Genomic DNA, 17,505 nt, shown 5'->3' on the forward strand with positions numbered 1-17,505 from the left:
CTCCTATTAATCAAAATAGGAGTAGTGTTCTTCCACAAGTGCATAAATAACTCTGGTTTATTAAACCTCCTATCATCTCTGTTTTATATAAAATTATCTTCCTTTTGGTGTCTATTTTTCATTTTCAAGTGGCAAGTATATCTTGATCTTGTGTCCCCTTAACTCTTTCGGTCTGGATATTAAAAATGCACATTTGAAATACCAGAACAATCTGTACTTTGAGTAAGATTCAGCATGAACAAATTACTCAGTTGAAGGTGACTTTATCCCCAGTGTCTTTCTCTTAATCACATCATTAAAAGAGTAAATGAGATGATGTTTGACTAGAAACTGTATTATACTGGGCAAGTTGTTTACTCCTTGACTTAGTCTAAATGTCAGAATTTATTCTTCTGGCTACTGTATCATCTTACAAGGTATCTCTTGTGTAGCTCACGTGTACACAGAGCTGAGAATTTAAAAAGTGGAGGGGACTTAATTTGTGATGTACTAGAGAAATAAGAACAGACACCAAAAATGAACATGAAAGTACTTGAAAATGAGGATGCTGTAGGAAGGCAGGTTGTTACTATTACACTTACAGAAAAGGACAACCTATGCATGGATCATGTACTTCAAGAGCCTCAACAGTTTGGGAACAAAGTGAGAAAAGGATAAAAGTAGTTATTTCAGAAGTGTGAGATGCCAGGGGAGGAAGAAAGGTAATAATGTACTTTTTTCATTGTTGTAGAGTTCAAATAAGCCTGGATTTGTATCTGAACAGGCTTGCAATAAAATCTTGTTGAATTTGTTGAAGTGGAACTTGACTGGTGCTTATACATTTCAGTGTCATCCATGGCATCTAGTCATTTTGTAGGAAGGATGCAGCTTCTGGTCTTACCTTCTATGACTTGAGTTTCAACATTGACATTTCAGAATGCTTTTATTTTCAGAGTACATCCAGACCATAATGATGATGGAAGAATCAGTTCAACATGTTGTCATGACAGCCATTCAGGAGGTATGCTGGAATGCCCACAGTGTGTGAAAGTTCAGTGTTATTTTACAGTAGTATGCTTTTTCCCACTTAGGAAAAACTTAGTTGAAAGTAAAGAAAATAAGGGGCATAGATTTTGCCTTTTAACAGTGAAAAATTTCTTATTTTTCCTTAGAAAAATCTTGCTTTATGTCAAAGAACTCTGGTTGAATGTCCCACTTTTCTTTAAATCTAGAAGACTGAAACTTCTAGATATTTCTGATACTGGGTTCCCTTTCCTTTTCTTTTCCCACCCTGTGAATCCTGAAGTGTACTAGATTGATTTTCTGTGGATAACCAATTACTGTAGAATTTTGTCAAAATTTCATAAGCTTTTTTTTTTTTTTTTTAATTTAGTAGATGAAAGAGAATTGGGTAACAGTATTGTTTTGTCAGCTGTAGTGTTATGACTTGGGTAATGATATGTAAGATGAACATATATGAATAATACAGTAGGCTGCTATGTTTTTACAAGTCAGTGAGTATACTGCAGTCCATTTGGTAGACGTGCTCTTCTGTGGTAAATTAAAACCATGGTGTTAGCCACTGAAGTCCCCCTGTGACTTACAAGAGGTCCGGAGTGTTTATAATAGAAATGCCTAACAGTCTGTAGATGTTTACTGCAGGCCATTAGCTAGGGCGGGCCACTAGCTAAGGAAGGCAGGAAGCCACTAGTAATCCCATTTCTTCTGAACCAGAAGAAGAGAAACTCAATTCCACTCAATTGAGCTTTAGAGCAATTTCTCATCTCTGTAATGTCTGAATAGAGAAAGAAATATCAGTGAGCCTACAAGGAAATCTCTCCACAGTCAGCACTTTGACCAGTGCTGTATCCATGCAGTCATACATTCAGTTGTATGTACATTCTGTGTGCAGACTGCTGGCTGTAACACAGCCGAGAGGACTTTGGAAATGAGCATCAAAAGAATTGTTATCTAAATCATATTCTAGTCAGTGCTGGCAAGCACCAGTTTGCTGGAGTTTTGGCATATTTTACTTTTTTGTAAGTTTTGTAACTGTAATATACAGTATTCTGGGGGGGTTTTCTAGTGTTTTTATTAAACCCAAATTGCAGCATCGCTATCTTCTGCACCATCTTGAAATAGAAAAAACTTCTTTTATCTTCCTTCTTTATGTTGAAAATCTATTCAATTTTTATAAAAGTCTCTGTTATTTAATAAAATAGCCCATTGAAGCAGCCCACAGTTCTCAACAGTTAATGAGTAAACTTTGAACTTGTTCAGTGTGTATGCCCTTTTGCTGACATGATGAGTAGAAGTAGGAGGTCATCACAGCATAAGGGTATGTTCTTCTGGAACAGATTTTTAAAATGCAGTGAATCAAAAATTTTAGTATTCAGATACTGACACAGTTCTGAGTGATTTTAATGCTACTTTGCAAGCTTAGAAATCTAAGGCATTTCAGGACCAAATCTCAAGTGCTCGATGAAGAGCTGAGAAAGTGCCTCAGACTTTGAGGTATTTGGAGAACAAGTCCTCTCTCTGTTATTTTTCAATGGGCTTGGAGTTTGGAGAGGTCCCAGTCATCTGGTAGCTAGCAAATATTATTCCAGTTTTCAAGAAGAGAAAGAAGTAAAATGCTGTCAGTTACAGGTCTGTCTCACTTCAGTGCCTGGCAAAATTACAGAGAAGGTTACTCTGGGAGTTGGATCATAGCCAGCATAGATTGGTACGGGAAGAGTTTAAAGGGGTGAGACTTCATGGGATTTTGTAAGGAGGTTTTTCTATTTCTTAGACTAATAGCAGCTCCTAGAATTCAAGTGACTTAGAAAAAGCAGTATGTAAGAAATTACCTATATATGAATATTTGAAAAGTTGGTATATCATGTAATCCAAACATTTTAAAGCATTTGACATTGTGGGTAGTCTTCAAAGTTTGGTATGTCAGAAGATCTCTCTAGGCTTTACTGATGTATTGTGTAATTATTTTTCTGTTTCAGCTGAGCACGTACAAATTTTTTTGATGCTTCTTGGGTTATCATAAATCATTTTGTCATGAAAGTATTTCACAAGGCACATAGAACAAGTTTTCTGTTAGTTTTTCAGTGTAGTCAATTTGGTCTGGTGTGTTATCACCACTTAGAATCTGTGATGCTAATCTGTAGATGTAGGTATCAAAATGCAAGTTGTGCACAAAATACTAGACTGAATACATTCCTATGCGTAATATAACAGGGTTTTTTTATTTTGTTATTTTCAGATTTTTAAAGGCCCAAAGAATTTTTTAGAGAAATTATTTTGCCCATTATATATTTCTCTTTCTCCCTTCCCCTTCCGTCATTTTTTCCAAGTCTCTTCCTGGAGTAGCCAAGTTCATTATTGATAAGGTAGTAATAAGTAAACAAATTGTTTGCCTTGCTGTTTAGAACATCTCTAAATTTGATCACTTAGCAGATCAAGTTGAGAGTCAGAATAGTGTGAAGAGTAGTTTCAAAACTTGCCAAGGGGAGAGTAGGAAAATGTGCATACTGTTTGGGATAACACCAATGGTGTTACTTCCACTTTTTGGTTTTGTGCTGTTTTTCCCTCCTCTATTTTTTCTTAGCTGTTTAAAGATTTATCTTGTCTGAAGTAAAATTATTTTTTGAATAGTTAGGAAATGATATAAAAGTATTTTATTGGGTCTATCAACAGATAGACTGGAGGTAGACTGGGTATCAACTGGAGGAAGAAGAAATTCCAGCTGCTTTAAAGGATATACAGTGTCAAACATAGCCATGACTCTTAAAAACTAACATAAAGATGTTCTAAGAAAGAAAAAGAACGTGAGTACAGAAGCTAGGTTTTGACATTGCTTTGTGGGCACTTAAGTGAGCTTATACAGTATTATTAACTGTATAAAAAGCATTTCAGATAAAGCAAGTGTTTTGGATTTCAAAATCATCAAATAGATGATAGAGCAACTGTGTTTGCAAAATCATGTGTGGGGGGAAAAAAAGCTTTCATAATTCATGTTATTCATGCATACAGGTTTTGTGATAGCTCTACCCCTTCCCTAATCTTCATGTATCCATGACAACACAGTTTGTTCATATTTTACAGTGAAAGCAGTTAAAAAGTGAAGGTTTTCATAATATAGGATTAGAAGACCTACAAGTATTATGAGCATGAAAAAATATAGATGTAAAGGACTAACAGGGAATGACAGCTGCTGCTTATAAAACTACACAAAGAACTGTAAGAATTGTCATGTTGCAGGTAATTTGCACCATTTAAAATCCATACTGACCGCTATGCAAAATAAACCAGAAAAAGAGCAAGACTGCAAATGCTAGTTGCCAGTTTATTTCACTCTGGGAAGCTCTTAAGCAGGATTTTCTTCTCCTGCAGAGATCTAATGCAATCGTGTGAATTTGCAAGCGCATTTTTAATGTTTCCCTTTTCTCTGCACATCATCCTCCATTAAAGTTATGTGTGAAAATAGGTGACTGTACTATATTTACACTGAATTATATATTTGGAAATGAAAGCCAGTTCCAGTGCTGCAAAATTGTGGAGGTAAACCTTTATTTTTGTAGTCTGGTCCTGAAGAAAACTTGCAGATGTGAAGGGAAAATGAGAAGGACACTTCCTCATGGTTTTTATTCTCTTGACTGATTTGAAATACAAGTGAAATAGAGTTTGCCCCTCTAAACTCAAAAGTATTACCATTGATCCATACCTCTCAAGACCACGTACTCTAGTGTCATGCTTGCAGGTTGCATGTGAAGCTCTGAAATTACATCAGCTTTTCATGAATTTTTTCTGACTGAGCTTTTAAATAAAGGAAATAGATAGAAGAAAACAGTATGGAAATTTGCTTTCAATATTATTTAAAGTATTGTAAGATTAGTAATAAATAATGCAGAAAAAGCTGATGTTCTATTGAGCAGGTAACTGATTGAGCATTTTGCAACTCTAAATTTCAGTAATACCAGAGAATGCTGATTGACCAGAAACAAAGTCAAGAATAGGGAAAATTAGGCGAGCCTCTTGCATTTTTTAGGTGGAAGGTGTAGTGTGTGTTTCAAGTTGATATACCTATCTGTGTGAAAGCTGACCTATCTGTATGAAATCTTAAAACATTGCATTCAGTAAAATTTTTCTTGAAATTTTCAAAAAATCTGAAAGAGAGAGGAGTTTGGGTGGGTGAGTGGAGTTGTATGCTCTGTTAGCTGTTCTATTTATAATGAAGTTTTTACCTCTCAGTGAGGAGAAGTTGTGTACAGGAATCCTGAAGCAGAGTATGGTCAAGACATTTTCTTGCATAAACAATTTACGTATTTACAGTATGTGGGGAGATGTGTAGGGAAAAGATGGAAGCACTCCTTTGCCATGATAGTTCTGCCTTTACATCCCACTTCTTACAGTTGTTTCATTGTTAATTGATGATAAGAAGTTGGATTCCTGTGTTCCTTTTGAGTTACCTAATGATCTCGTTCTTTGTCTGATTGGGGTACTGGACACAAAATGATCCCTTAAATTTTGTCTTTAGCTTTTCCACCATACATACCACAGACCATCCAATTGCAAGGTGCTTTCTATTGCACTGAGTCATGTGAGATACATCTGCACATGTATCTGTGGCTTTTGCCCTTGGTACCTCGTTCACTTTTTTCCTCATGACATTCTTAATGTACCTTGTGGAGTGAAATTCACACCTGTAACGTGCATTCATGGTACACCCAGAATATATATCTCCAGTACCTAATCCTACTCCAGATAATGTCTTCTTTTCTGGAGATTTCTGCTAAGAATTCTCAAGGACAGGATGTTTTGGGAAAGATGGCAAAACTTGCTGAAGAAAATAGGGATTATATTATTAGCCATGGCCTGCCTTATGGCAAGTCCCAGAAAGCAGTGACACCACAGTGGCCTCTAGTGGGTTGTGTGGTTGCTTGTATTCCGTCTACTTTAAGTCTTGTACAGGCCTTTTGAGCTGGTTTCTCAAAGAGGAAGTTGTGTTAGGGCCAGAAAGGGGTGTGGCTGTTAGGGACATGTTGTACACCATGCAAGCTACATGCAGCATGAGACCTGCCTGTTGGAAAGTGCTGACTTTGCAGGCAGAACTTACTTGCATGTGTGTGAGTACATATGTCCAAAGTGTGTTTGTGAACGGCATTGTGGAATATAAAATACTGAGAGGAGTTCAGTATTTGGCTAATATGGGATATCCCTGTTAGTCATCTGGAAAAGGTGGTGAAATCCAGTATTCAAAATGTGCATGAACATCACAGAAGCAGGGAGGGATTGGGAGGTTTTGTTTAAATGATAATCAACTTAGAAAATAGGCTCTAAATTGAAGATAAGTTTGTAATGCCATTATATATGGTAATGAAAAAGGCAAGACTTCATTTTTCAGGGGACAGCTCTGAGGCTAGGGACTTTCTAATTATTGTTGCAGAGTGCAGGCTTGATGTAATGCTTCTTCATGGAGTAGTTTGTCATTGTAAAGATGTAGAAGAAAATGGAAGAAATTTGGCAAATGTTGTCAAGGTGTGAGGAGGACTGCTGAGGAGAGATAAATTAATTTAAATAATGCAGCTAAATCCTAGTTAAGGAGATGGGGATAGTGGGAGAAATGTGAGTGTATGATTTGAATTATGTAAATGTCAAACAGATTTTTCACTTGTACACGGTTATAATAGACAGGATTGAGAGGTGAAGGCCCTGTGTATCCCAAAAGATTTTGCTAAGGAAAATAGTGCAAAAGCACTGATTTCTAGAAGGAGTAAAGGAAGTACTGTCTCTGGAGAGAGTTACCAGGCTAGACAGGAGATTCCAGGGAGGAAAACTTGTCCTGATTTTGGTTAGGATAGGGCCTTTTTAATTGTAACTTCCATGAATTGAGTCATTAGAGAGCTCTTAGAACATTATGCGTTTGGACAGAAACCTTCAGTGCCATTCTGTAATGATGCCTTTTGAATTAGCTACAGTGTATTTCTCATTTCCAAGACTCTTCCTGTTTTTTTCTTACAGCTTTTAGTAAGAACATTACTTTATTATGTTTACTTGAACTGTGTGGGAAGAGGTTGCTGAGCTACAAGTTTTGCTAGGCTTGATTTCACTTTTACCAACTGGTGCAGCTGGTTGTTAGGTTACTTTTATAAGAAAACAGCTTTTTTCTTAATTTTGATCAGTACATCAGTCAGTTTTGTAGGACTAACTTGAGGGTTTGTATTGAAGGTTTGGCTGAAGTTGTTTTTTGTTTTGTTTTGTTGCTTTGGTTTTTTTAATAATCTAGGCCAAAACCACTATCAGCTATTCCTGCACTGAAGTAGTACACAAGGAATTGTAATACTCATTTCAGGAATGCACTCTACTGAATTACTTTTTAATGTTGAAAATTAAGGCAGCTCCAGGACAGAATTTTTGTCAGCTTTGTTTTGCAGTAGTAGTTGAGATAAATATGTCCTGGAGTTGAGTGAAATAAATAAATTAATTGATGTTAATGTCCAGGTAATGGACATATGTAAAAGCCACTCACTAGCAGAGAAAAATTAAAGCCAGGTCTTGTGTGGTGTGTTGATGTCTACTATCATTCCAATGCCACTAGAGTAAAATCTTTAGTGGGATGTTCTGTAGACTTATCATAGACAAAGAATGTGCATTGTCAAAAGAAAAAGAGATAATGTAAGGCTTCTTTTATAGGTTTTTAAGGCTTCTTATATTCTTTATATAAGTTTTTTTTCTTGTTCTTGTTTCTGAATATGTCATATATAAAAATGAAGTTAAAAACTTTCAAATTAATTTGCATTAAAGCTTCCAAAGTAAAAATCAGCTTGGTATTTCATTGAAACATAGGTTTTAATATAAAAGTAAATCTTTGCTTTTTCTAATCCAGTGTAATCTAATTGCAGTTGATGAGTAAAGAGTCTCCAGTCTCTGTTGGAAATGATGCTTACGTTGACCTTGATCGGCAGGTATCTAGTCTTAGATGTTTCTTTTCTTTTGATCATAGCATGTCAGTGGTCATAATAACTGCATCTTTTTTTTTTTTCTTTGATCATGAAAGAGTGTTGTGGAAAAGTAAAATAAGAAGCGAAGAATTAAATCTCAGTATTTCAAGTCCTTTAGCTTCGTAAATTGAGTTTGATTCTGTTGTGTATTTAAAGGATATGGAAAAGTTGATTTGAGAAACCAGTATAGCTGTATGATATAATAGTACAAAACTGCAGATTGGTACAACTCTTTAGGCATGGAGAAAGAAAGAAAGATAGAAAATATGTACTATTTGAATAAATGTTTTTATCTGACTTCCTGTTTCCAAAGTCAGTTAAAAAAAAAAAAAACAAAAAAAAAACACCAAAACAACTGCTTCTAGGGGATTCCTGGAACTGCTGCAAAATGGAAGTTTTCAAATACAATCATTCCTGGTCTGATATATTTTAAAAATTTACAAACCAAAATTTTTTTACTAGCTTCTCCTCATGCTAACACTGTCCTCCTTCCTCAGATTTTTTCTAATTGAGAAGAAGAATAGTACAGTGGTGCTCACTGTATTCATCCATTATGCTTTCTCTGCAGAAAAATGTAAATTCTTGCAGATTAAATTAATTCTTTGTATGTAAACAGGCCCATAAGAAATTAACTTGCAAATGCAAGGTATGATGCTGTTTGAGAAAGCTCATTTAAACTTCATCATATATAATAGTACCTCTATATCTGTACCTAAATATATAACATGCATGCACCTGTTTTATCAGACTAGTTTTCTTGTAACTATGTTTTCTATGTTATCTTAACTGCATTCATTTGCAGGCCAGTGAGACCTGTATCTTTAAACATTCAGCTTTTGAAGGGAAGTATCAGAATATTTCCCACTGCTTATAAGGTTCAGTGCCCTTTTTTAAAGAGTAGGCTTCTCATGTCACAATCTAGTTTTATTCCTATTGTGCACTAGAAGTAGCTTCCAGAGGCTAGAAGGATTTTACCCTAATTGTTCATTCCCTGTATTTCACCTTCCAGTCCCTTTTTTATTTCAAATGTAGATTGAAAATTGAAATTACACACTCTTTGCATCTGTAAAGAAAAGTGGTATTGACAGTTTTTTTTTTTTGGTGTAGAGATTTGGTGAGTTCTTCAGACCCAATTTCTATTGGAGTTTTTGACTCAATTTATAGAGTAGATGTGATAATTCTAATACAAAAGGAAATGTTACTTTTAGGTATATTTTCTTTTTACTGATACACAAACTAAACAGTATTCACATCTGCTCTTTTTTTTTTCCTTTATATGAATGGAATTGCTCAGTTTTTAAAAATGTTATGTATTACCCCAATGTAAAAATAATTTTACAGGCTGTAGTCCAGAATATTTTTTAATGGATCACAGAGAGTGATGAAAATTTAAACATTTCTTGTTTATGGTAGCTGAAGAAAACTACAGAAGAATTAAATGAAGCACTTGCAACAAAAGAAGAAATTGCCCAGAGATGTCATGAGTTAGATATGCAGGTAAGTTTGCTATAGAATCTGTATCAATTTTGAAGTGGAGAAAAGTTTTGTGAACTTTGTGGTGGCTGAAAATATGTACTAGCGTATTGAAACACAATTTATAGAAGGGGGATGAAAGTGTCACAGTAATTGTTTTGTTTTCACTTGTGCTAGCAGAATGAATATCATTGTTTTCTTATCTTGTTGCTGTGTTGTCAGTATTATGACTCATACTAGCAAAACTGCTTTTCATTCAGTTAGGAAGTGTTTGACCTGTGTGGTAAAACTTTTGCCATAGAGAACTAATACAAGTTCTGATGCTGTAGTTAAATCCCAGTCAGATGTTGCTGTGGACCATTAAATGTGTATGGGTTTAGACTAAGTCTTACTGTAAGCAAATCAATACTCATCAGGAAGACATGAGGAGTGTGAAAGAGGAGCACTGAAAGGTGTTGCTATTGCAATCCTTCTTCGAAATATTAATTCAGATTTCTTGTAGTTCAGTAACTGTTGGAATTAGTAAAGCTGATCTTTGTTTGTTGTGGTTAATATATGAACCCATGTTTCAGGTCTTGGAGCACTTTGAATTCTTTCCCTCTTTGAGACTGTGTTCCTGTTTCAGGCCTGCTTGCAGATGGCCTTTACTGTGAGGAGCTAGCTTTATTTATTGTTAGGGAAAGGATGCAGATTTTATTATAATAAGTACCTGCTGTCAGAATAGACTTTCTTTAAATGCTTATGTGAAATGCATAAAATAATAGTTATGTTTCCTGAGTTTTAACTCTGCCCCTAATGTTGCAATATGTTGGTTACATCACATAGCAATTGAATACCTATTAAATTATACAACGTATTCTTGTGAAATGTGATTAGTGAAGCCTGCATGTTTCTGTTTGTGGCGTCTGTTGATATTTCATTATGAACATGAGAAAATACTGCTCTCTGTACCTGGGCAGGTTAATTTTTCCTCTTCATACTTTTATTACAACAGGTTGCAGCCCTCCAAGAGGAGAAGAGCAGCCTGCTTGCCGAGAACCAGATTTTGATGGAACGTTTAAATCAGTCTGATTCCATTGAAGATCCCAACAGTCCTGCAGGTCGTAGACACCTGCAGCTGCAGACACAACTAGAACAGCTCCAAGAGGAAACATTTAGGTAGAAAAGCTACACTAGGTTAAGGTGTTTGTTTGTAGCTGGCAATAGAGGTGACTTAAATATTTCTGGTTCTGCTGCAAATGGGAATTAGTATAATGGATGGTGTATAGCCACAGTAGTACAGTTTTTAAAGTGATGTATACATTATAATTTCACTCTTTACAAGATACAGCATTTAAAAAAGCACAGTTTCTTAGTGATGAAGTGCTTTATATGTCACTCTACTGTGAGTTACTTTGAATTGTTTGTATGCAGTTATTTCACCCATGTTTTGCAAAGTCAGTGAGAATGAAGAGTAGCATGCTTTCCTTTTTGCAAATTATTCTGATTGTATTTTTAAGGTCTAGTAATTCCTAGATGAAAGTTTGCTACAGGCTGTACTGCTGATGGCATTATCAACATGGGAAAATATGTCCTTACCTGAATCTGAAAACAAATTTCAGAGATAATGAAAGATAGAGATTATCCATCTATGAGTTCTGCACTTCATTTGCATTTCCCCAGTATGTTAAAATGCAGCTCCTCTTTAAACATCCTTACTGATCCTCTTGACTGTTGCTTTCAGACTGTGTCAACCTGTTCTGCTGAACAAAGCTGGTTCACTTAACCATCACCTTTTCATTCTCTTTCCCATACTTTCCTTCTCCTTTGTGAGTGAAATTATAGTGTTTCTTTCTTTACACTGCCAGCTTTTCTTTTGCTATCTTCTTCTCATTGCCTTTTTCCAATTCTTACAATATATGCCATATTACTTTCCTTCTTTTTTCTGTTTTCCAATTCCTCTTGCTAAGCCTCCTTTCCTGCTTGTTCTGACATATCTCCTATCAGTTCCTTGAAAAACATTCTGTGTTTCTCTTTCACAGCACCTAGTGCCTGGATTTTTTTCTTTTTATATGTCTACCATGTAAAGGAATAAAGTAATGGTGATGTCCCCTTTTATCTCTTCTGATTCATCTCCATGATCTGCCCTTTTATCTCTTCTGATTCATCTCCATGGTCTGCAGTGATTCCTACTTGAGTCTGGTATCAGTTACTGTTCAAACAGATTTTGTCCCTGTGTTCAATATTTGCACTGTCTGTTACTGTAGTTTCAGGTTCTGAAGGTCATTCTAAACTGTTTTCATATGTGAGACTTATTCCTGGTCTCCTTTACCTCTTTCCCCTGTCTTCATATTATGTGGCTTCTAATGGCAATTTGTATGTGTTGCTTCCAGCTCTACCTGATCAAGCAGGAAATTTGCACAGTTTAAGTGGTGCCTTGTGCAGTACACCACTTTTCCTCCTAGTCTGGCCTCTTTGTGCTTTGACTGTCATGGTCTGTCATGATCCAAATCTTCATTGTTTCTGCTTTGGATGACTCAAAAGATTTTCTCTTGTCTCCGTTCTTGTAGATGGCTTTTGGACTCCTTGACTTTGTTTTTCCCTCATGTCCTTATCTCCTATCCTGGATTGGTTTTGTTTTAATTTCAGAGCAAAATCACAGTGGGACTTTGTTTCAGGTTGCGTCTTCTTCTGTTCATTCAAAATACGTTGAAAAAGTTTATTGCTTACTCCATTTGTTCACTGCCAGGTTCATAGAGCTTTGGCTATGCATAGTGTATGCAAGCAGCTCAGCAACTTTTACTTGCTAACTAGATAGCCTGGTTCTCCAGATGTACTGGCCATGAACAGGTTCTTTATGAGAAAATAAATAAAGCTGCTTCAGTGAGAGGTCTACGGCATTTATAACATCTTACAATCAGGTCAACATTTTTGGAGGTGGATAAGTTGGACAGCTGAACAGAATAGAATAAAGATGTTATGTTCAAACTCTGGGTGTCCGAAGATGAAAAAAGATTGAAATTTCTCCTTAAGCTTCCCTTGTGTTAAACTACAATTATAGAAGGAAACCTCAGGTTTTGTTTTTATGGGAACATAAAACATACTTGTGAATTTTCAAGTAGAAAGACTTATATTAAATTGGGAGCATTGATAAAGTCAGTCTGCTTTTACCTTTTGAATAAGCACATTGTGTTGTTGTTTTACTTCACTGCAACAGGAGGCCATTTTATGTGTTCTTAGATTGGCTGATGGCTCAGGATGAGAAAATATTTCCTGGGTTTCTTTCCATTCTTACAGATTAGAAGCTGCAAAAGATGACTATCGAATACGCTGTGAGGAACTAGAAAAGGAAATTGCGGAATTGAGACAACAAACAGAAGAGCTTACTACACTGGCAGAGGAGGCTCAGTCTTTGAAGGATGAGATAGATGTACTCAGGTAAATTTTGTTCCGTTAACTCTTTTAACTACTACCTTTTAATCTGTATAATTTGTGTACTTAATCTACATTATCTTTTAAGTAATTTATATTAAACACTTTCAATGCCAAGATTCTTTGGATCCTCCAGTTTAAGTACACAGACTGACACACAATTCGGCTTGAGTAAAATAGTTGCTTATTTTGTCAATCAATAACTATAATTCATCAACAACTATTGTCAATCAATAACTATTATTAAACTTAATAATTCTATGCCAATTAATGGTTATAACAGGGCACCCAGTGGTCTGTTTGAGTATGCAGTATTCACCTTCATCATGTCTCAGGCATCTGTTCTCATCAGAAAACTAGGCTGTTTCCTGTCCTGGGTTTGCATTGTTTGGGCTTTGAGTGATGCTTTTGGTTTACCATGTAATATTAGTGTGAACAACATCTGTTGCAGCTCTCATTCCCACTGCATTTTAGCAATGAAAGTTGTCATGATTTGATGATACTAGGGGTTTGTAGAATGGGACAGCCACTTTACTATGGAGCACATTCCTTCAGTATTGGCATCTATTTCCATGGATTATTCAGAGTGGAGAGATTACTCATTCTCTCCGGCAAGACTTATTTAATACTGCTATTCCTGATTCACTGGCAGCCTTCTACCAAAGCTATCTGTCTTTATCTCTTCTGTCATTAATATAAGAAATGAACCATCAGACTGCATAAACTGTCTGGGTGGCATGGGTTCAAAGAGCCATTTCCTTGTCCCAAGAGAGAGGCCCTGCACCTCACTGAGGATTAAACAGAGCTGGCTTGCCTCAATGTCCCATAAACCGATGCATTAATTCAGGGGGAGGTTCCCTGGGTTTCACAGGAAATTGAGTCTGTAAACTGGTTGATTCTAAAATGAAACTGGGAACAGTAATAGTAGCAGAGGTCTTTGGGGGAAGTGAGGTCCATTTTGTAATCTTGGAACTGCAGCAGGTAGATTGGTAAAACTCTGAAAAGCTGAAGCCTGGTGTTTCTTTTTCTTTTGTCCTTTTTTTTTTTTTAGAAGGAGTCAAGTTTCAAAACTCTTACTGTTCTTCTGTGTCACCAAGTACAATTTATCTAGCAGAGAGATCTTTATTATTTTAGTCCTGGTTATCATTAAAACAAACTGAATGGCAGAAACTTTTCTTCTTTACCCTTGAAAAATTTAGGACAGAACATAATCTAGAATTGAAAGGTAATGAGTGGGAGTGAGGTTGTTTTAGCTATTATTTTAAGATTGAAAGCAGATAAGAAAGTTGTGTTAGGAAGAGGGATAGAGGGTCTAAGAGAAACTTCAGCAGCAACTTTTAGAGTTGACAAATAGTTAGGGGAAGAAAACAGACAATTAAAAGTGAAAACATCAGTAATAGGAAGATATGATTGCTTGATTTTTCTTCCCATGAATGTCTTCTACATTAGGAAAAAACTCTGAAGAAGCATTTTAAATTCTGTTAGTTTTGTTAGTTTTTGGAGTTCAAATTTGATACAAATCTGTCCCTTCAGGCATTCTTCTGATAAAGTAGCCAAGTTAGAAAGCCAAGTAGAGTCATACAAAAAGAAATTGGAGGACCTGGGTGATTTGCGGCGGCAAGTGAAGCTTTTAGAAGAGAAGAATACAATGTACATGCAAAATACGGTGAGCCTGGAGGAAGAACTAAGGAAGGCCAACGCAGCACGCAGTCAGCTGGAAACATACAAGAGACAGGTGAGGACATCAGTGCTATAGTACTCTGTATTGTTCAGCACTTTGTCTTCATCACATGGCTAGTACTTCAAAGTAAGAAAAAGCTATGTAAAAAATAACTCCTGTTTAAAAGACTTCCATGTTTTATAGGTACTTGCTACCTTTTGTCCTTCTTTCCTGCAGCTTGTCATTACTACAAGTTTGTTACTTTTTCAAAAAAGCAGTATTTCTTGCATTTAAAAACTTAACAGATGTAAAGCTTCTTTTTTCTAAAATGGCTCCAAATTCATATTCAATAGTTGGGCTTGAATTAGAGGCTGTCCTTTCAGAAAAAGTATTCATTTTCACTTACAATTTTCCAGCAGTGAGGAACACACCACAGCTGAGGTAAGTTGTTCCTATGGTTAAATAACTTCTTTTTTTAAGGTTCTAGTTTCTCTGATACATATGAATTTTTCCACTTAAGAAAAGAGAAGTACATATGTCATCCTCGTTGTTTATATGCACCTAGTGGAATACAAAATGTGTCAGCAGCACACTCTGTGGAGTGAAAGGCACCTGTTTATCCTCTTGCTTGTTCAAGTGCCATGTGATGCTGTTTGTGTAAAGGTGCATCATGTGCTTAATCTTCTTTCTGCTTCTTTACTTCAGGGACACGATGTTGTTCTGTTATTCTTGTTACAGGGCTGGACAGAGTATGGTTTAGTAAAGCAGTAGTGCCTGCTCTGTATTTCTGCCTGATTGAACAATCACAGCAGAGGGGTCCCTGTATGTCAGTTTATCATAGAATAAAGTATAGAAATAAACACTGAACAATACTGAAAGCCCAGGAATTATGTGTCTCCCTAAGACTTGATAGACTCTTTCCCTGCAGTTCGTGATCTTGGTGTTTAAAACAAATGGTTTCAGCCTATGTGGGCTAATTTTAAATACAGCCCAAATGATTTTACCAGAAAAAAAAGGTTGGAGAAGAAAAATGGTCCAAGGGGCAAAGAGAAATGCAATGAAGAAAGGAATGGCCTTCCATTCCTACCAATGAGTAGTATCAAGTTTACTGGCAACCCGATATTTCACTCCGTTAAACAGCTGAGCATGTGATATTGTTGTGTAATCTCAATATCTGCATTTGATTCTTCTTATTTCACCAACCAGGATTTTGGAAGGGCCAGTCCCATCAGTTGTGCTGCTAAAGTACTCCTTTTCTTCGGTGTGTTTTATACGTAGGGCTTCCTGTATGAGGAGCTGTTGTTTGCTGCAAAAATGCTTACTGGCTGAGACTGGAATAAGCCTCAGGTGTCCTGTGGCAGATGTGTTTTTCTTCACCTAACTATGGTGTCTCAAAATGAACACTCTGTGTTTGTCTTCAGTGTCTGTAAGACTGGGCTCCTTTTGAAACCTGCCTGTGATTCATAAGCCACAAAATTATTTTTCTGGGAATCCTAAATTGTGCTATCAGAAGTAAGTTGGATATAAGGCTTGTGATGTTATGATGTTATGTCACTGCTGAGTACTAGTGTGTTCCTGTAATGGAATATGTCTTGTCTGGTGCTTGAAGGATCCAACCTGACTCATGAGGACACCATTAGAGAGTTATTTCTTTGGCTTAGAATCATTGTGCTGTGCACATGAAAGTGGGTCGTCCAAATTCCTCTAGTAATCTGCAAGGAAATTGCATCTTCACTGCATAGAGCAGTCTCTGTGAGGTGAGGTTGAGTGGTAGTGTTTTGTTTTCGCTCTTCTGAGAGCAAGCACAAGCCTTTTCTAAAAAACTTTATTTTGAAATAAAGAATTGAAATGTAAAGACTGCAGGATATTTTTTTTTTGTAATTTTAATTCAGCCCCTTTGTGCATGTGCTTTCTGATACATAGTTAACAGTATGTCTTGCTTTTCTTTGTTGCAAGATTCCTGCTTTACTCATTCCATACACAGATAATGCTTAGTGAATGTGATGGCAGTTAATTTTCTTTTAATCTTCTGCATTACCATGAAACTGTATGTTTTTCTATACACTCACAAGTCTTAGTCAAATTTATTTCCTGCAGTGTTTTTATGCATACCATTACCTTAGCATGATTGGTTACAAACATAAATGCATTTCTTTCCATTTGAGGTGAAAATACTAATATTTTGCAAGTAGTGGCACTGTCACTGGTGAAGGTCTGCAGTTGTTTTGTTATAGCTGCAGTTATTCTGATGGTCTCAGTGATAAAGGTCACATTTGAAAAATGAAATATTTTCGTATCTAACAGGTTCATTTCTTTAATCTCAGAAAATGCAGGCCTGTGCTGATTTTGCAGCCTTTAATTTAGGAAAAGCAGCAGCAAAGTCCTTCTCTAAGTCTTAGGACCATGCATATTTTAGGCCTTGTAGTTATTTTGCTATAGTTGTACACATTGAAAATAAAAGGCCATTAGAACCACTAGGGGATCTTGATGTAGATATGGCTACTGCTTTAATCACTTCCCCGTATATCTAAAAGCCATGAAAAAGCCTTCTTATAAACTGATTCAGAAGAAGCTGTAGATCTTTAGCTGAGTCTTCATTCAGCTTTTGTATTTGCAGGTCAGTCTTTATTTAGCATTTTTGCACTCATGCTCTCTCCATTGTGAGCTTTACTAGTGTTCTGGGAATGAATCTTTGTTAGTAAAGGCTGAAAGTTTTGAAAAGGCAAGACTTCACTGATATACCTTCTGTTGTGCTTGGCTTTCACATTTCTGCTCACTTAATTTTAAGAGTTCTTTACTGATTTGTAGTTGAAAGCATACATGTGGCAGTGTTTCTCACTGAAATAAAAAAACCTGTTTGGGGCCTGTGGCTGAATCTTTATGTTAGTGTATTAAAAATATTAGGACATCTCAGGTTAGGGAATGTTAGGAATGTTACCTGGCTGCTTAAACTAGTCGCTGAATTCTAAGTGAGGCTTATGAAGTAAA

General features: G+C 36.2%; 1 protein-coding gene across 4 annotated transcripts in view; it reads left to right on the plus strand.

The window, feature by feature from the left end:
• Window positions 1–17,505, plus strand: part of HOOK3 (hook microtubule tethering protein 3) — an 85,857-nt gene that overhangs the window by 35,815 nt on the left and 32,537 nt on the right. For all 4 annotated transcript variants that reach the window (XM_058044615.1, XM_058044617.1, XM_058044619.1 and 1 more), the window contains exons 6-11: window positions 933–1,000; window positions 7,875–7,937; window positions 9,387–9,470; window positions 10,441–10,604; window positions 12,723–12,863; window positions 14,391–14,592. In XM_058044615.1, the coding sequence (XP_057900598.1) occupies window positions 933–1,000; window positions 7,875–7,937; window positions 9,387–9,470; window positions 10,441–10,604; window positions 12,723–12,863; window positions 14,391–14,592 (722 nt within the window). The remainder of the gene's footprint in view (window positions 1–932; window positions 1,001–7,874; window positions 7,938–9,386; window positions 9,471–10,440; window positions 10,605–12,722; window positions 12,864–14,390; window positions 14,593–17,505) is intronic.

This window comes from Melospiza georgiana, chromosome Z, assembly GCF_028018845.1.
Source record: "Melospiza georgiana isolate bMelGeo1 chromosome Z, bMelGeo1.pri, whole genome shotgun sequence".
In the NCBI taxonomy this organism is placed as follows: Eukaryota; Metazoa; Chordata; class Aves; order Passeriformes; family Passerellidae; genus Melospiza; species Melospiza georgiana.